The 16,306-nt window shown below is 61.8% G+C and overlaps 2 protein-coding genes across 2 annotated transcripts in view; one reads left to right on the top strand and one right to left on the bottom strand.

Moving 5' to 3' along the window:
• The window catches only part of ZBTB48 (zinc finger and BTB domain containing 48), a 299,924-nt gene that overhangs the window by 4,991 nt on the left and 278,627 nt on the right, over positions 1 to 16,306 (bottom strand). Inside the window, exons 2-3 of the mRNA XM_056124957.1 lie at positions 642 to 1,352; positions 13 to 209 (exon numbers count right to left, since the gene is read on the bottom strand). Of these exons, the coding sequence (XP_055980932.1) occupies positions 13 to 209; positions 642 to 1,328 (884 nt within the window). The 5' untranslated portion in view covers positions 1,329 to 1,352. The remainder of the gene's footprint in view (positions 1 to 12; positions 210 to 641; positions 1,353 to 16,306) is intronic.
• Positions 7,117 to 14,927, top strand: NOL9 (nucleolar protein 9). The gene is made up of 13 exons (XM_056124972.1): positions 7,117 to 7,428; positions 7,549 to 7,611; positions 7,694 to 7,910; positions 8,943 to 9,070; positions 9,407 to 9,551; positions 9,635 to 9,731; positions 10,868 to 10,965; positions 11,875 to 12,036; positions 12,113 to 12,413; positions 12,785 to 12,896; positions 13,215 to 13,392; positions 14,434 to 14,567; positions 14,714 to 14,927. Exons 1-13 carry the CDS (start codon positions 7,117 to 7,119, stop codon positions 14,879 to 14,881), a joined length of 2,115 nt encoding a protein of 704 aa, XP_055980947.1. The 3' UTR covers positions 14,882 to 14,927.

The following is a 16,306-nucleotide window of genomic DNA, read 5'->3' as shown; positions in this document are numbered from 1 at the left end:
GAGCAGGATTACCTGTTGTGGACCTTCAGGTAGTATTTGCTGAGGAACTTCTTATGACACGTGGGGCACTCAACCGGCACGGTGGCACCTCTGCTGCTGTCCCCGGGCTGACGGAAGGCTTCCGCCTTCCTCCGGGCAGGCACCATCTCGGGCTCCGTCTCGGACACATAGTCCCCATCGTCGTCCTCCACCTGGACCACCACTTCCCACTAGGGTAGAAGAGTCGGGTCAAGCGCCAAGGCCACCCAGTCATTGGCAGGCAGTGGGCGGACACTTCCCCAGCCTGTCCCTCGAAGATTGTGGCCCGGGTTTGATGGGGGGTAAGTCTGGCTGGCTTTCACGCCCCAGGGGAACACTGGCCCACTCGATCCAAAATTTGACAGCACAGAGCTGGGAGCCGCAGAAGGCTGGCCTGAGGCTCCCCGATACTGCGGAAACCGCTTTCTAAGCCCACCCAGCAGGGTTCTACGGAGGTCCAGGGCGATGGTACAGCAGGCAGGTTCAATTCCTGGCAGCCCATATGGTTCCCCCAAGAGCAGAGGCAGGGGTGAGCCCTGAGCACTGCAGGGTGTGGCCCCAAACCAACCAACCAACCCTGGGACAACCTCGGCAATGGCACCCCCCCAACTCCGGCCCCTTACCTCATTGCTACCGCCCTGCAGCGGGGCATCCTCTGCCTCAAAGGGCCGCGGGGCCACTTTGCAATCCTCAGGCTCCTTGTCGCCATCGGGGGGACACAGCTTCAGGGCCGACTTGAGTTTCCCGCGGAGGAAGGTGGGGTTCTCACTCTGCGTGGAGACGCCAGGTGGAGCCCGGCTGCCACCCAACTCCTGCTCCTTGGGGACATGACCCAGAGTCCTGGCCACTTCCTCCTCCTCCTCCTCCTCCTCCAGGCCTGCCGGCTCCTGGAGATGGCTGTGCCCGCCACCACGGGGCACAGGTCTGCCCAGCCCACCAGCTGCCTGGCCTGCAGTCGCGTGGGGCTTGAAGCTCTGACACAGTTCCACCACCTCGGGCACCCGCAGCTCCCTGGCCGCCAGCAGCACCTGGTCCCGGTTCCCGGAGGTGAGGGCCAAGTGGCCCGTGTAGAAAAAGTCCAGTAGGAGGCCGAAGATCTCCGCGAAGACGGCTGGGAGTACGACACTGCCCCCCGCGCCCTCCCCGGACAGGCTCTGGAAGAAGTGGCTGCAGCAGGCCAGCACACTCCAGTGGGCTTTGAACACCAGGCCCCCCACGTCCAGGGTGGCGTCGCAGTACTGGCCCTTCTCCCGCTGTTTGTTGAGCTCCTGCAGGACCCTCACACTATGCTGCACGAAGGAGCCATCCATGGTCCCTGGGGGAGGCAGCAGCCACTGCGCCGAGGGCAAATCCTGCAAGGGAGCAGAAGGAAAAGGTGCGACGTGGCCTCTGCACCGTCACACCGGGCTGGACCAGGGCTCGGGTCAAGGTTAGAGCATGCACGAGGCGGCGGCCAGCACCGGGGTGCAAGGCCCCTGGGGGAGGGGGCGCAACCCCCCCGGAAGACTTGGCGAGGAGCGCGGGGAGCACGTAGGGCGCAGCGCAGGCGGATTGGCAGGCAGCAACGGGGCCAGCGGGCAGGGCAGGGCAGATTGCATGGACGGCCAGCATAGGAGAGGGCGGTGGAGGGGTGCAGGGCTTGCAACCCCAGTCCGGGAGGAGGGGCGAGCATGCACTGAGCGCCCCGGCGCGCCCGGGCCCGGCGGCCGACAGGTGAGCGGAAGGGGCGGCCGCTGTCAGCCGCCGCAGCACCTCGCCGCTCTCTCTCCCTTCCCCCCGACCCGCGCCTCCCCCCAGCCCCGCGCCGCTCCTGCCCGCGGCGGCCCCGCGACCCCGCCGGCACCTCCCCCCACCTAACTGCCCGGGCCGGACGCGCCCGCAGTCCGCGGCCGAGACGCCTTCGCGGCCGCCGCCGGACGTGACGTCAGGGCGCCCGGCGGGGCGGGGCGCCGCCGAGGCCGGAGGCTTCTGGGGGCGGGGCCGCAGCGACCACGGCCAATAGCGTGTCGGATCCGGCGGGTAGGCGTGGCCATGCCTCGCGCCGCGGGCCCGCCTTCTGGGGTTGCCTAGCGACGCCGAAGAGGACGCCGCTTTCTCCGCGGTGCTCCCGGTCGCCCAGCTCTGCGCCCTAGCCAGGAGGGCTGGCGGCGCTGAGGTCCACGGTTCGCTTATTTATTGGCAACTGGGAGCCCGGGGGTGTCCTCGTGAGCTTACCCTTCCCAAGCCTGAGGAAATGTAAGGGCCACAGAGACCTCCCCAGCCCCCACTAACTTCTTCGTCCGGTCTCTGACCATCAAGGCCCAGTCCGGATTTGGCCCTGCAGAACAGGGGTCAGGCGGAGCAGGAGATGCACATGTGGCCCTGAGTGGGGGGCCTGAGCACTCCGCCCGCACTGGTCGTGGGGGCGGAGCATCATCAGGCGATGATGAATTTACAGAGCCACCCTCTGCCCATCGCTGCCCGCGCATGGGCCCCCGCCCCTGTGCAGTGGACACTCATCTGAAGTGGGGCATCCGGGACCAGGACTCGAGCAGGGGGGCAGGCTGCAGGAGGTATATATATATATTAAAGGCTAGGCAAGCATCCTTAAAATGTTCCAGAGTCAGTTTTGTTTCAAATCACTTATCACTTAACTTCCCGTTAGTCGTCGATTTGCTCGAGCGGGCGCCAGTAACGTCTCCATTTGTCCCTGTCGCGTGCTAGTGTAGCCCAATGGCATCTCTTCGCTCCGGGAACATGGAGGGCCTCAAACCGATCGTTCATGATCTTGACAAAGAAGTCTGACCATCTGGTAGGTGGGCGGCCACGCGGTCTCTTGACATCCCGTGGAATCCAATCAGTAACAGCTCTAGTCCAACGGTCGTCTTTAAATCTCATTACGTGACCAGCCCATCTGATTTTCGACACCTTGGCATATGAGACAGCGTCCCTGATCCTTGATCGTCGACGGATGTCAGAACTCCGGATTCGTTCTCTCATGAATGAATCAATGAATCAATGAATCAATGCTCTTGGCCAAGTTTGTGTTGACAAGGACACCGACGCCTCCAACACCTCTTTTATCGCATGTTCCGAGGAACAATTCTTCTCCGGTGTCGAAAACGGCATGGTGAGATTCGTGCCTTCTTGTCTCGGTCAGACCAATGATGTCGTACTTGATCATTCGCGCTTGTACCATCAGGTCCTCCATGGATGCATCTGATGCTAGCGTACGTGCATTGAAAGTACAGACGATCATTTTTGTCTTCCTTCGTTGTGGCAGCCTAGGTCGGCCTTGAGATTTTGTCGGCCTCTCCTTTCTCATCCTTCTCAGTGCTGCCATGTCGGTGAAGCCTTCAGGGTCAGGTGAATGAGACCAGTTGTAGTTACTGGTTTTGGCATATCGAATACACAGCGGATAGCTTGCCAGGCTCTTCCGTGCGGGCGGAATACTCTCGGTAGCTTGCCAGTCTTTCCGAGAGGTATAGAGGCTTTTGGGGTGACCTCTAATCACAGTTGCCTGTTTCAAATGGAGCAGGCATTTATTAGCTGGCCAGCGACAGCTCTCAAGCCCAGCCGGGCGAGAGAAGCAGTATTGAGAGCAAAATGTAAGGCAACTTGTAGCCTGGAATTTCACTTAAGTACGCAGGTTGCAAGAAGCCAGAAAGTAGAGCTAAGTTAGTGAATCTTGCATCCTCCAAGCCAACCTGGTCACAGCGTAATTACTCAGGCCCCATCCTAAAAACAGGTGCTTCGAGGCCTTTGTTGTGGGAACAGGGCGCCCTGTATTAATTTCCCACTTGTGTTTTTGTGATAATTTCCTGATCCTGCCGAGAGACCAAGAGGTTCCTAGACCCGCAGCTGCAGACGGAGGTTTTTGCCGGGAGGAAAGCCTGGTGTCTCAGGTGACCTGTGGGCCCACATCCCCCTCTATGAGCTAAACACCTGGGCCTCAGACACGCCGGTGCCTGAGGGTGCATCCGGGCACGGTGGAGTGTGGACACTCTGGCAGAAAGATGACTAGTTGGAAGGAGCGATTGTCAGGAGGACAGAGAGATACCAGCCCCAGGGCAAAGACGCTCCCTGGGCAGCTGTGCACAGCAGCTGGGCTGCCCACACACACCCAAGATGTTGCAACCCAGTCCCGGGTGCCAGCTGTCCCAGCGGCCTCGGTGTATTCAGATGAGCACGCACCTACCTAGTCAGAAAGCCTCAGAGTGGTGGGGGGAGGTCTGGCTTTCCAGGGCCCTCTCTGCTCCCCTCTGCGTTCCAGGACACCCCTAATGCTAGAGGGGTGCAGGCTGATGAGAAGCCCCTGATTATGCAAGTAGGGTGCAAAGACTGGGCTCTGCTAGCCAGGGTTGGGGGCCCCCGTGCTAAGCGTGTATGAATCACTGAGACACCAGCCTTTCCAGAACCTTCTTCCTAGTGGCCAGGGTGGAACTGGGTTCTCCCCAGATGAGGGGTACTCCACATGCTGTTTTCTTCCCATGCCTGTGGGTGTGACCCACAGTTACTGAGACACAGCAGCCTTTCCGGAACCTTCCTCCTCTGGCCAGGAATGAAGCTCAGACACTTTGCATGCAGGAGACTTGTATTGGATGCCCCACAATGGCCCAAAAATTTTTGATTAAACAAAGTAGAGAGAGAGAAACGTGGAAATCATCTGCCCCACAGGTAAGGGGAGGGTTTGGGATAGGGGTATACTGGGAGTTTTGGTGGTGGAGAATGGGCACTGGTGAAGGTACGGGTGTTTCATTGTATGACCGAGACTTAAACCCGAAAGCTTAGTAACAGCTCTCTCAGTGATTCAATAAATAAAATTATAAAAAATGAAAAAAAAATAGTAAGGTGGAGTTCATGCACAATTCAATCAGCTAATCAGTGGCTGAATAAATAGCAGTACTCCTACATTAAAAAAAATTTTTTTTGACTAAAATAAAATTCAGAACTTTCCCCCGGGGCCCACTGTCATGTGCTTTGTGTTGGGGGTGGGCTCCCAAGTGGTGCTCAGGGGTCTGGGGATCACTCCAGTGGTGACATGGGGGGCTCAGTTCGAGGGTCCCAGGACGCAGGCCCATCCACGTCCAGGGACTACCTGCTGGTACTTGGGGGCCTGCTCAGTTGGCATGGGTTGGTTGGGGCCAAGGATGGAACCCACGTAGGGGGCGTGCAGGGCTGACTCCCTAACCATTGGACCTGGCCCCATCTCCCTGACAGGGGAAGCAACCACACCTCCCTGGGGTGGGCCTTCCAGAACAACAGCTCTGTCTGTTGTCTGGGAGCTCCGAACTCTGCAGAAGAAAGGCCACGCTTGCTAGATCCTGCCAGTAAATAACACAGAGCTCCTCAGATGCCAAGATGTAACTGTGTTATTTTTGTTGTTTTCCTTTTAGGACCTTGCAGAATGACTGGTGGGGAGGGGCAATATACAAAAAGTAGACCCGGAATGAGCCAGGGAGGGCCCAAGCCAGCACACAGGGGACCGAACTGTTGCGTGGAAAAGGGTCAGAGTCAGCGCCAGGAGCGGTGGCAGGAAGGGCAGTGCCCTGGCAGGGGCGCCAGCAGGGTCCTGCAGGCACGTCCACTCGGCAATGATTCTGCTCAGTGTCAGTCTCAAAGAGGGCTCTGGGGGGGAGCCGGGAAATAGCCCCCCAAGATAATCCCCAGGGAGACTCACATCTGAAACAGATGGGGGGGGGGTCCTGGAGGCTACTAGCCAGCGGCCCTGATAAATGGTCCAGGTGGGCGGAGCTGCCCACCCGCATGCCCACGGAAGGGCAAAAGGGTGGCCTGCAAGGAGGTGGCTTTTAGGAATCTGCCTTTGCCTCTGGGGCCTGTGGTCATCTCTGCAGGCCAGGGCAGGTGGAGGCTTCCACCTTCTTTGATGTGTATTTTTCTTTTCTTTTTGGGTCACACCCGGTGATGCACAGGGGTTACTCCTGGCTCACGCACTGAGGAATTACTCCTGGTGGTGCTCAGGGGACCGTATGGGATGCTGGGAATTGAACCCGGGTCGGCGAGTGCAAGGCAAACGCCCTACTCGCTGTGCTATAGCTCCAGCCCCTCTCTGGTGCCTATTGCTTTAACTGGCATTGGTGGTAGGGAGAGAGGAAGGAAAGGACACCTCCCCCCCCCTCCTCCTCTTCTTCCTCTCCCTTCTCTTTCTCCTTCTTTTACTCTTTCGTTTGATCAGAGCTTACTCCTGATCACTCCTGGCAGGGCTTGGGGGACCCCCACGGGGTACCAGAGACAGAACCCAGGTAATGTTGCATGCAAAGTAAGCCCCTTAACATCTGTACTAGCTGTCCAGCCTGGCCCAAAGGACAGTTTCTAGGTGGCCCCGAGGGACAAAGGTGTAGTGGGGTGCTGACTGTAGGATCTTTTCCTGGACCTCTCCACAGACGGAGCAGAGGCTGTGAGTCAACACTCTTCCCCTCACACGGACCGCCCCCCCAGTCTAGTTTTCCGACACTGACATTCTAAGGCAATCCTTGCAGATGTGCATTACCAGCGGGATTACTCCCTTTAGCCTGAGACAGATGCCTGCAAGCCAGCAGGCAGATGCAGACAGTCTGGTTCCGCTTAAACTGCCAATCCTGGGGCTGGAGGGATAGCACAGTGGGTAGGGCGTTTGCCTTGCACCTGGCCCACCCGGGGTGATTCCCAGCATCTCATAGGTCCCCTGAGCACCACCAGGAGTAATTCCTGACTGCAGAGCCAGGAGTAACCCCCTGTGCATCATTGGGTGTGACCCAAAAAGCAAATACATAAATAAAATAATAAACTGCCAATCCTGGCGCTGCTTCTGCAGGGAAAACAATCCCTCAGAGCTATATCCCTGCGGCCCGCGCTTGGCATATCGGCTTTCCTTCTCCGGGGGTGGGGGTCGCTGCTGAGTGGGGTGCAGCGGGATTCCCGAGAAAGGCCAACTCGACTGCACCTCGCTCCGCGGGAAAGGCAGAGGCGGCGGCCAGCCGCGAGGAGCCGGCAGGGGGCGCCCGCGCCCGCCGTGGGCGGGGCCGGCCGGAAAGGGGCGGGGCGGCAGGGGAGGGGCCGGCCGGAAGGGGGCGGGGCGCCGCCTTCTCGCGAGAGTCGGCGGGACGGCGCGGGCCCAGCATGGCGGACTCTCCGCGGCGCGGGAAGCGGGGCTCGTGGGTGCGGGCGCGCAAGGCGCGACCCCAGCCCGCGCTGGGCCGCCGGCGCCGCCGCCGCGTCGAGACAGGTCGCGGGGGGGGCCGGAAGCGCCTGCGGCGGCGGGTGCTGCAGGCGCTCGCGGCGGGCGCCGACTGGCTGGAGGGCGCGTGCCCTGAGGGGCCGCGCGGCGCCGAGCCCGGCCCGACCCCGGCCCCCAGCCCGGCCTCCAGCCCGACCCCGACCCCGGCCCCGACTCCGACCCCGGACCCGGACCCGGCCCCCGCCCCGACCCCCGCCCGGACCCCGGACCCGACCCCCGCCCGGACCCCGGACCCGACCCCGGCCGCGGCCCCCGCCCGGAACCCGCCCGCGGCCCCCGCCCGGAACCCGAACCCGATCCTCGCCCACCTGCAGCACATCCCCGTGCCGCGCCCCGTGAGCCGGGGCCGCGTCCTGCTGCTGCTGCCGCTCGAGCAGGTGGGTGGGCACGGCGGGGCGGGGGAGGGGCCGTGGGGACCGCGCGCGTGACCGAGCCGCCCACCCTCCACCCCCCCCGCAGGGCTACACCTTCAGCGGCACCTGCAGGCTCACCTGCGTCCACGGGCAGGTGCAAGTGCTGGGCTTCACCCTGGGCCGCGGCCACGCCCGCGACTTGTTCTCGCCCTACACCCACGCGCGCCTGACCATCAGCGCCGTCCACTACCCGGCGCCCGAGCGCAGCGACAAGGACACCAGGAGGGACCTGCGGGCCTCGCTCAGGCCCTACATCAAGCTGGGTGAGCCGGGGAGCCCACCGCGTCCGGGGGCTCGCCACGGGAGACCCTCCTGGCTCCCCAGAGCCCCACGTCTTCTCCCTTTTTGTGTGTGACCCCCCCCTTTGTGGTTGGTTGGTTTGGGTGGGGGCACACTCAGGGTTTACTCCTGGCTCTGTGCTCGTGGCACCCTCGAAGGTGCTGGGGACCCAGCCCCAGGCCTGCTTGAGTAAGACAAGTGCCTTCCAAAGCCCCTGAATTGCATTTTTGGGGATTCTTGTGCTCAGGGGCGCATACATAGTGGCTGGTTTTTTTATTTTATTTTATTTTTTGTCTTCGATGTTTGGGCCGGGTTGGAGCGATAGCACAGCGGTAGGGTGTTTGTTTGCCTTGTGCGCAGCCAGCCCGGCCTCGCCAGGTTCGATTCCTCCGCCCCCCTCGGAGAGCCCAGCAAGCTACCGAGAGCATCTCGCCGAGAACACAGCAAAGCAGGTCAAGCTCCCCATGACGGATTTGATATGCCAAACACAGTAACGAGTCTCAAAATGGAGACGTTACTGGGCCTGCTCGAGCAAATCGATGAACAACGGGAGGACAGTGCTACAGTGCTTTTTGGGTCACAGCCAGAGTTTCACAGGGGTTCCTCTTGGCGCATGCACTCAGGCGTTCCTCCTGGCGGTGGTCGGGGGACCCTATGGGATGCTGGGAATCGAACCCGGGTCGGCCGCGTGCAAGGCAAATGTCCTCCCCGCTGTGCTATTGCTCCAGCCTCATGGCTGGCTTTTGAGCCAGGGTCAGTGAGTCACAAGGCAAGTGCCAGGCTGGCTCTCGCCATTCTACACATGAACGAAACAGTCCAAATGGTGGGCACAGCTGGTCAGGGCAACCGGTGGACTTCCGGCCTGTGTGTGCTCCTCTTTCCTGGATCATCAGGAGGCCCTCGGGCAGGCAGTGTCCCTACAACTGGCGCTTGCAGGTGGCTGGGCACATCAGCGCAGAGGGAGTGGGCTTGATAGGTGGTGCCGCCTCTAAGGGAGCACGTCTTTGCCTCTGCAGAGGACCGGAACTGGGTGATACAGAAGTACTCCCACCTGTGTTCCGTTGTCTTGCTGGAACCCGTGAAAAGCAACATGGTGAACTACATAGTCAGCCACCCGGGCCTGTCCATGGTCTTCTCCCAGGAGGTAAAGCAAGTGCACCTTCAGGGTCACACTCACGTCTGCCCCACCGGTCGGCTTGCGCTGTCCCCTGAGACCTTGGTGGCTGTCCTGTTGGATCCTGTGCCAGGCCCGGGGAACATGGAGGTCGGCAGGGTGCCTGGTGCAGAGATGGGACTCACGCGTGCGTGAGGTGTCACCAGCTGCAGGGGTGATGTGGCTCTTTGGGGGCGGGAGGGGGTGGTCCAGAGGTCCACATGGCATGTGGGAGTTGGTCGGCCCACGGTGGGTGTCTCCAGGCAAGCACCCCAACCTCTGCTGTCCATGGGCGCGGAACGGCAGGTTCTCACCTTAAGCTCTCAGTCCACCAGCCTAGTTACCTCGGCCACCGAAAAAACAACTCAAGAGCTGCAGGATGTCGGGATCAAAAAGGAAAAAATGAAGAGTGGCCTGGAGATGTCCGAGAGCGCCCTCTCGGCCCTGGAGGAGCTGGTCAGCCTCTCCTGCGGTGAGCCAGGGCCTCGGGGCGCACTGGGAGGGGGAGCCCCTCGGGATGGGCCTCACGGGGTTTCTGTCTGTCTGTCCCCCCAGAGGAGGTCGACGGCTGCCCTGTCATCTTGGTGTGCGGGCAGCAGGACATCGGGAAGTCGACGTTCAACAGATACCTCATCAACCAGCTGCTGAACAGGTGCGAGGGCGCCTTCTTAGCCCAGGGCGACCTCTGGCCCCCTGGAGTGGATATGTTGGTTCAGAACCAGAGGATCAGGGAATAGGCAACTTTGGTTTCGTTTAAGTCATTTGTCTTTGGGGGGCCGGGGAGCTCAGGCACAGGGTCTCAGGCGCAAGGCCCCAGCTCTGGGTTTTTTGGTTTTTTTTTTTTTGCTTTTTGGGTCACACCCAGCGATGCACAGGGTGTTACTCTTGGCTCATGCACTCAGGAATTGCTCCTGGCGGTGCTCGGGGGACCCTATGGGATGCTGGGAATCGAACCCGGGTCAGCTGCGTGCAAGGCAGACACCCCACTCGCTGTGCTATTACTCCAGCCCCTTGCTCTCCGTTTTAAAGGGGACCTCTCAGGACAGCTGTGCGCCCTGTGAGTTTCCTCCGCCTTCCGTTTCTCCTCCTGTGTCCCCTGGGGCTTCTTTCCTTCCTTCTCTTCTTCCCTCCCTCCCGTGTTTGAGGGACCATGCAGCTCTAAGGGGCCAAGCAGGGCCCACCTCCTGGGCGCTCCTGCCCCAAAGGTCTCAACACAATAAGGCTTTGGGGGGAGCGGGGATCCCTACTCTGCTTGGGGGCTGCTTCCAGGGGCCTCTCGGCCTATTGGCAGCTCTCCTGTCTCTGTGGTTTTTTGGGGGGCCATACTCAGGGCTTCCTTCTGGCTCTGGGCCATCTGTGGTGCCAGGGTCAGACCTGGGTGACCTCGCGCTGGGCACACCTCTCTCCACCTGCCACCTTCTGACGCAGCATCGTCCCGAGGCTGGAGAGGTAGTACAGTGGGTATGTTTGCCTCGCACACGGCATGCCTGTTTGATGCACGGCATGTCACTGCAGGAGCGTGACCCCTGAGCACAGCAGGCCGTGACCCCAAACCCCACCGTTGCCCCCAAGAGCAGCATTGTCCTGAGCGCCCCATCTTGCAGCCTGCCTCAGCTGTGGCTCCGAAGGCCAATGCCCACTGCTCATATCCCTGGACGCTGCAGGCCGACGCCCACTGTACCCCTGGGCCCTGCCGGCCACCGCCCCCTGCCCATACCCCTGGGCCCTGTGGTCCGATGTCCCCTGCCCCAGTACCACATGGGCCACCCTTTTCCTCCACGTTTCCAGCCTCCCGTGCGTGGACTATCTGGAGTGTGACCTCGGACAGACGGAGTTCACCCCTCCCGGCTGCATTTCTTTACTTAACCTCACGGAGCCAGTCCTTGGTATGTACTCAGCGTTTCTTCGCGCCTTGCTAGGCCTCCTGCGCTTTAAAGCGAGTGTCAGAGCTCCCGCCCCGCTCCCTTTCCCCGGCGCAGTCCCGGGCAACTGCTGCTGGTACTGGCAGGAAGAGTGAAGGGATGTTGTTTCTATTAAATTTTACTTTGTGGGAGGGGCGGCTGGAGCGATAGCACAGCGGGTGGGGCGTTTGCCTTGCACGTGGCCGACCCAGGTTTGATTCCCAGCATCCCATATGGTGCCCCGAGCACCGCCAGGAGTAATTCCTGAGTGCAGAGCCAGGAGTGACCCAAAAAGCAAAAAAAAAAAAAAAAAATAGACACCAAAGAAGGTGGAAGCTGCCACCTGCCAGACTAAGGGCCTGGTGTGCATCTCTGCCCTGGCCTGCAGAGATAGGGCATACGCAGTGGTGCGCAGGTCTTACTCCTGGCTGTGCACTTGGGGATCCCTCCTGGAATCCTTGGAGGACACTGGGCGCTGGGGATTGAGCCACCAGGGTCAGCCGTGTGTGAGGCCGGTGACCTCCCTGCTTCCCCTGGCTCCAGGCCCAGTGAGGACAGTCTCGGTTCCACTCTAGTTTCAGTTGGTTAGGTTTGGGGGCGACAGCTGGTGTGGGCTCAGGTGTGGCCAGGCCTGCACTTGGCCTCCTTGTTTCGTCTTGTATTGGGGCCCGGCCATGCTCTGCAGTGCTCGAACCTTCCTCCGTGCCATGCCCGAGGGACCCTGTGTGCTGTCAGGTTGGAACGCGGTTGGGCCCCCCCTGCAAGGCCAGCGCCTCCAGCCTGTGCTCCGATGTGCCCTTTGCCCAGCCCGGTCCGTCTCGGCTCCTGGTCGTGGCGCGCTCCCCTTCTCTCCCCCCCAGGAGAGCTGGACAGCCCGATCTCCCATATTCCCAGGGCCCCCTTACACCCACCAGAGGACGCCCCAGAAGATGGTGTACTTCGGGAGGACGACATGCCACGACCTCATCGACAGCTACATCGAGACGGTGAAGTATGTGTTTGCTGCCTACAAGAAGGAGGCTCCGCTGATCATCAACACCATGGGCTGGATGACAGGTAAGCCCCACGCAGAGCTGAGGGAGGGTAGGCGCGCCTCCGGGCAGCCTGACCCACCGCGCCTCCTCGGCCGCAGACAAGGGGCCGCTGCTGCTCGTCGACCTCATCCGCGTCCTGGCGCCCAGCCATGTGGTGCAGTTCTCCTTCGAGATGCGCAGCAAGCTCATCCCGGACCTCACGGCTGCCTACGTGGACGACACGGACGGGCTGTACACCAAGAGCCCGGCCAGGGCGCGGGCCCGGGGCTCAAGCTTTCTGCCTGACCTGCCCGAGCCGGAGCTGCCTGAGGACGAGCGGGTGGGCCCCGCGCTCACCACCGCGCACAAGCTCATCCACGTCAGATCTGCGTTCACGATCCGGAGACACACGCGCAACAGGTGACGCCCCGGGCCTGGCCCGGTGTGGTGCCTTCTGTAGCTCTAGGGGTTGCTTTTCTTCGGTTTCGGGGCCACACCCGACTGTCCCGGGTTCCCTGTCCTCTGGGTGGCGCCGTGGACCAAGCCTGGCCTCCTGCACTGCTGGGTCTGTGGCCTTGCCAGCCCCTCCCTCCCAGTCTCCAAGGAGTCCCTTTTCCTTCGGGTTACGCAGAGTTGTCACCTGCCCACTGCAAGTGTCCAGGTGTGGCTGCAGGGAGCACCCCGGGACCTCTGCAGGTCTCTGCACCGAGCAGCCAGACCTCGGGGTGCAGTGAGGTGCCCTGCGGGGGCCACGGTCTGGCTGACGCTTCTTCCCCACATTGACTTGGCAGGGAGCCGTTCAACAAGGTCCTGCGGGACCTGGCCCTGCTGGGCTACCTGAGCCAGCTTCACCCGCCCGCGCCCCAGCCCCTCCGGCCCCTGCAGGCAATGACGCCCTACCAGGTACCCTGGGCTCTGGGTCGGGGGTCCCCGTCTCCTTTCTCTGCTTTCCCAGCACTGACGTGACACAACACTCTCTGCCGAGATCCAGCACCCGCACTCGCCCGTTCTATCCTCAGGCCACCTGGCTCACTGCCTCCAGTTCGCAGATGCAGAATTGAGGGCCTGGTCCAGTGCAGGGGCAGAGCTGGCCTGCAGGCCAGCCCCCCGCAGTGTCCGAGTCCCCACCTCGCTCGAGCCCCCCCGTGGCGTCATTCTCTCTCCCTCCTGCTGGGGCTGACCCGGCAGGGGTCGGTGCTCACGGGCCCACCTGCCCTCCAGGTCCCTTTCAACGCCGTGGCGCTGCGGGTCCTGCATGCCGACGTGGCCCCCACCCACATCATGTACGCGGTGAATGCCAGCTGGCTGGGCCTGTGCCGGTTGGCGGACGAAGTGCGCGGGTACACGGACGGCCCAATCCTTCTGGCCCAGAACCCGCTCTGTGACTGCCTGGGCTTCGGTGAGTGGCCGGAGGACCCTGTGTCCCGGCCAGGGCCCGCCGCCCACCTGCCCTCCCTCGGCCCCAGCCTCCTTCCTTTCTGCCCGTTTTCTGGCATTTGGGTCCTGCCTGGCCGTGCTCGGGGCTCCCGTGTGCCAGGAGTGCATCGTGCCCTCCTCCTCTCCGGGCTTCTCCGTCCGCCAGCACCCCTGGACTCCGTCCTCCTCCAGTGTGGCCTGGGGCCCGGCCCTGCCCTCATGGCACCATGCGAGCGAGTGTCCCCGTCCATGTCCGCAACACCCTGAAGGGCACCGGGGCAGGGCTGGCTTCTGCTCTTTGAGCTGTATCTGCTCGGAAACTCTTCGGGGGGATGGGAGGTCAGTGTTGGGGCTCAGGGCCATGCCCCCCCGCCCCCCGCGCCCCGCCCCCGCTCGCAGAGCCTGGACCCACCTGCACTCAGTCCTCACCTCCAAAGCCCCCTTTATTGGGGCTTGGAGGCTGGACTTGGGGCCCTGCTCCCTGCATGTCTGTCTCCTTCCACTGGGCCACAGCCCTGGCCTCAGACTCTAAATTATTTCTGTGTGTGAGGCACCCTGGGTATATTTTGAAACTATGAAACGAGAGAGAAAAGTGAAAGTATGAGCTGGGGCCGGGGAAATAGGACAGCAGGGTCATTTGCCTCACACGTGGCTGACTTGGGTTCGATCCCCAACGTCCCCTAGGGTCCCCCGAGCATCACTAGGAGTAATTCCTGAGTGCAGAGCCAGGAGTAAGCCCTGGGCTTCAGCAGCTGTGGCCCAAAAGCAACACCATAAAAGTGTACTCAGAATCAAACACAAGGGGCCAGAGAGAGGGCGGGGTGGGGGCTGCAGGGGGAAGCAGCCTCGCACAGGGCGACTCGGGTCCGTCTCCGGTCCTGCACATGGTTCCCCAAGCCGACCAGGGGTGGGTCCCTGAGCACCACTGGGTGGGGCCCAGACCCTTCCCTGGTGATCGCAGAGAGTGAGAGAGACAGGGCCAGGCGCAGTGAGCTGTGCCTGACCGCGGCTTCCGTGTGTCAAGGCATCTGCCGGGGCGTCGACATGGAGAAGAAGCTCTACCACATCCTCACGCCTGTGGCTCCGGAGCAGCTCCGCACCGTTAACTGCCTCCTGCTCGGTGCCATCTCCCTCCCCAGCTGCGTCGTGAAGTATCAGGTACGGGACGACCCCGGGGGGCCATGTCCAGGGCTCCCGCAGGAAGGTCCGACCCATCTACCAGATGCGGCCTGTGAGCATGTCTCTGGGCTGACTGCCCGGAGGGGACAGGCGGGCCCATTGGTGTCATCTGTCCTCTGTTGTAGAACGGCCCGGAAGGGACCATCCCCTACGTCACCTCAGATTATAACTTCAAACTCCCGGGCGCCTCGGAGAAAATCGGAGGCAGAGAATTGGAGGACGGAGAGGAGGACAAGCTGCCGCCCCGACAGAGACCCCCGCGCCAGAAGAAGTCGTTGCTGGGGCCCTTGTGAGGGGCCGCGGGGGCCACACTCCTCGGGACTTGGCCCCCAAGTGGTGCCTGCCGCTGTCCTTTGGACACAAGGGACATGGCTGGGACATGGACGTTGTGGGCTGGTGCACTCTGCGCGGCACAGGGGCCTGAAGCCAATGGGGGCTGGCTCCCAAGTCGCTTGGCGAGGGCAGGTGACCGCAGGCCTCTGGAGGGAGGCCATGTGTGCTGGCCACGTGTCCCGGGAAGGGAACAGTACCAAGGCGGGCTCGCTGGCGGGCCAGGCCGCACTCAGCACACCTTCAAGGCGCTCTCGGGTTTTTTTATTTTACTTTCAAGCCACACCCGGTGATGCTGAGGGGCACTCCTGGCTCTGCGCTCTGCGCTCACGTCACTCCTGGTGACGCTCTTGGACCTATGGAGTGCTGGGGACTGAAACGGGGTCAGCTGCATGCAAGATCGGCACTTGCCCCACGCCCAGTCACCAGCCCCAACTTTGTATTTGGCTTTATGCTGAAAAAGTTGCTACCAGTTTGAATCTCCTGGACCCTCTTTCCTAGTCAGTCAGGACTGTTCTCTTCTGGATCGGGCGGCCCCGGCCCTGGCCGTATGGGGAGCAGCCTGTGGCAGCTGGGCCTGGCCATGTGCCTGCGGGCTCTAGGACCAATGCAGGATTTCTCTGGAAGACAGTTCACAGCAGCCAGGCCGGGGAGGGTTAGGGCTGCGTGATGTTCAGGCCACCCATCATTCCTGGTTTCAGACGGTGAGACATCGAGTCAGTGTGTCACGGGTATGCCTGGGGCCGCAGCCAGCAGCACTCAGGTCTTTGGTGTCCCCAGGGAACCATGCAGGATTGGGGGGCTGGACCTCGGGCCCAGTGGTGTGTGTGCTGCAGTTCAGACTGGGCTTGGGAGCTCCCGGCCCAGGGGCCCGGGAGAGCATGGCTGAGCTCCATCCCCAGCTCCACACGCCCTGAGGACAGAGACAGGAGCCCTCTCCAGGTGTCCCAGCAAAATAGGTTTGATTTTGGGCTTGTGGCCACCCCCGGCAACAGTCAGGGCACTCCTGTCTTAGCATTCACGGATTCCACTGGCAGGACTTGGAGACCATGTTGGGTGTCGGACTGGGCTTGGCCAAGCCCAACTCACACTCGCTCCAGCCCCGGGAATTTTTTTTTTTTTTTTTAAGTAAAACCAGTTTACTCGGACAGTAAAAGGACTGGGGGAGGTAAAGACATACCTAGAGAGCATTTCCTTGGAATGCACCCTGAAGTAGGGGAGCAAGTGTCGGGCAGATGTGGACCAAAGGCAAGGCACAGCTCAGGATGCTTCCTGGGTGGGGGCACACCTGGCAGTACCCGTTTGCTCCAGGCTTTGCACTCAGGCACTCCTGGGGGTGCTCTGGGACCATATGGGATCGATTCCCAATCGGCCGTGTGCCAGGCAAG

Source organism: Sorex fumeus, unplaced genomic scaffold, assembly GCF_029834395.1.
Source record: "Sorex fumeus unplaced genomic scaffold, SorFum_2.1 ptg000054l, whole genome shotgun sequence".
Taxonomy (NCBI): domain Eukaryota; kingdom Metazoa; phylum Chordata; class Mammalia; order Eulipotyphla; family Soricidae; genus Sorex; species Sorex fumeus.
The sequence above is the reverse complement of the archived record's forward strand: the minus strand, read 5'-3'. Positions and strand labels throughout refer to the sequence as shown.

Excerpts from the sequence above, each read along its gene's own strand:
- NOL9 (XM_056124972.1), top strand. The coding sequence starts at position 7,117 with ATGGCGGACTCTCCGCGGCGCGGGAAGCGGGGCTCGTGGGTGCGGGCG. Across the intron at positions 9,071-9,406 it reads CCATGGTCTTCTCCCAGGAG|TCCACCAGCCTAGTTACCTC; the intron begins GTAAAGCAAGTG and ends TTAAGCTCTCAG. Across the intron at positions 9,552-9,634 it reads GCTGGTCAGCCTCTCCTGCG|AGGAGGTCGACGGCTGCCCT; the intron begins GTGAGCCAGGGC and ends CTGTCCCCCCAG.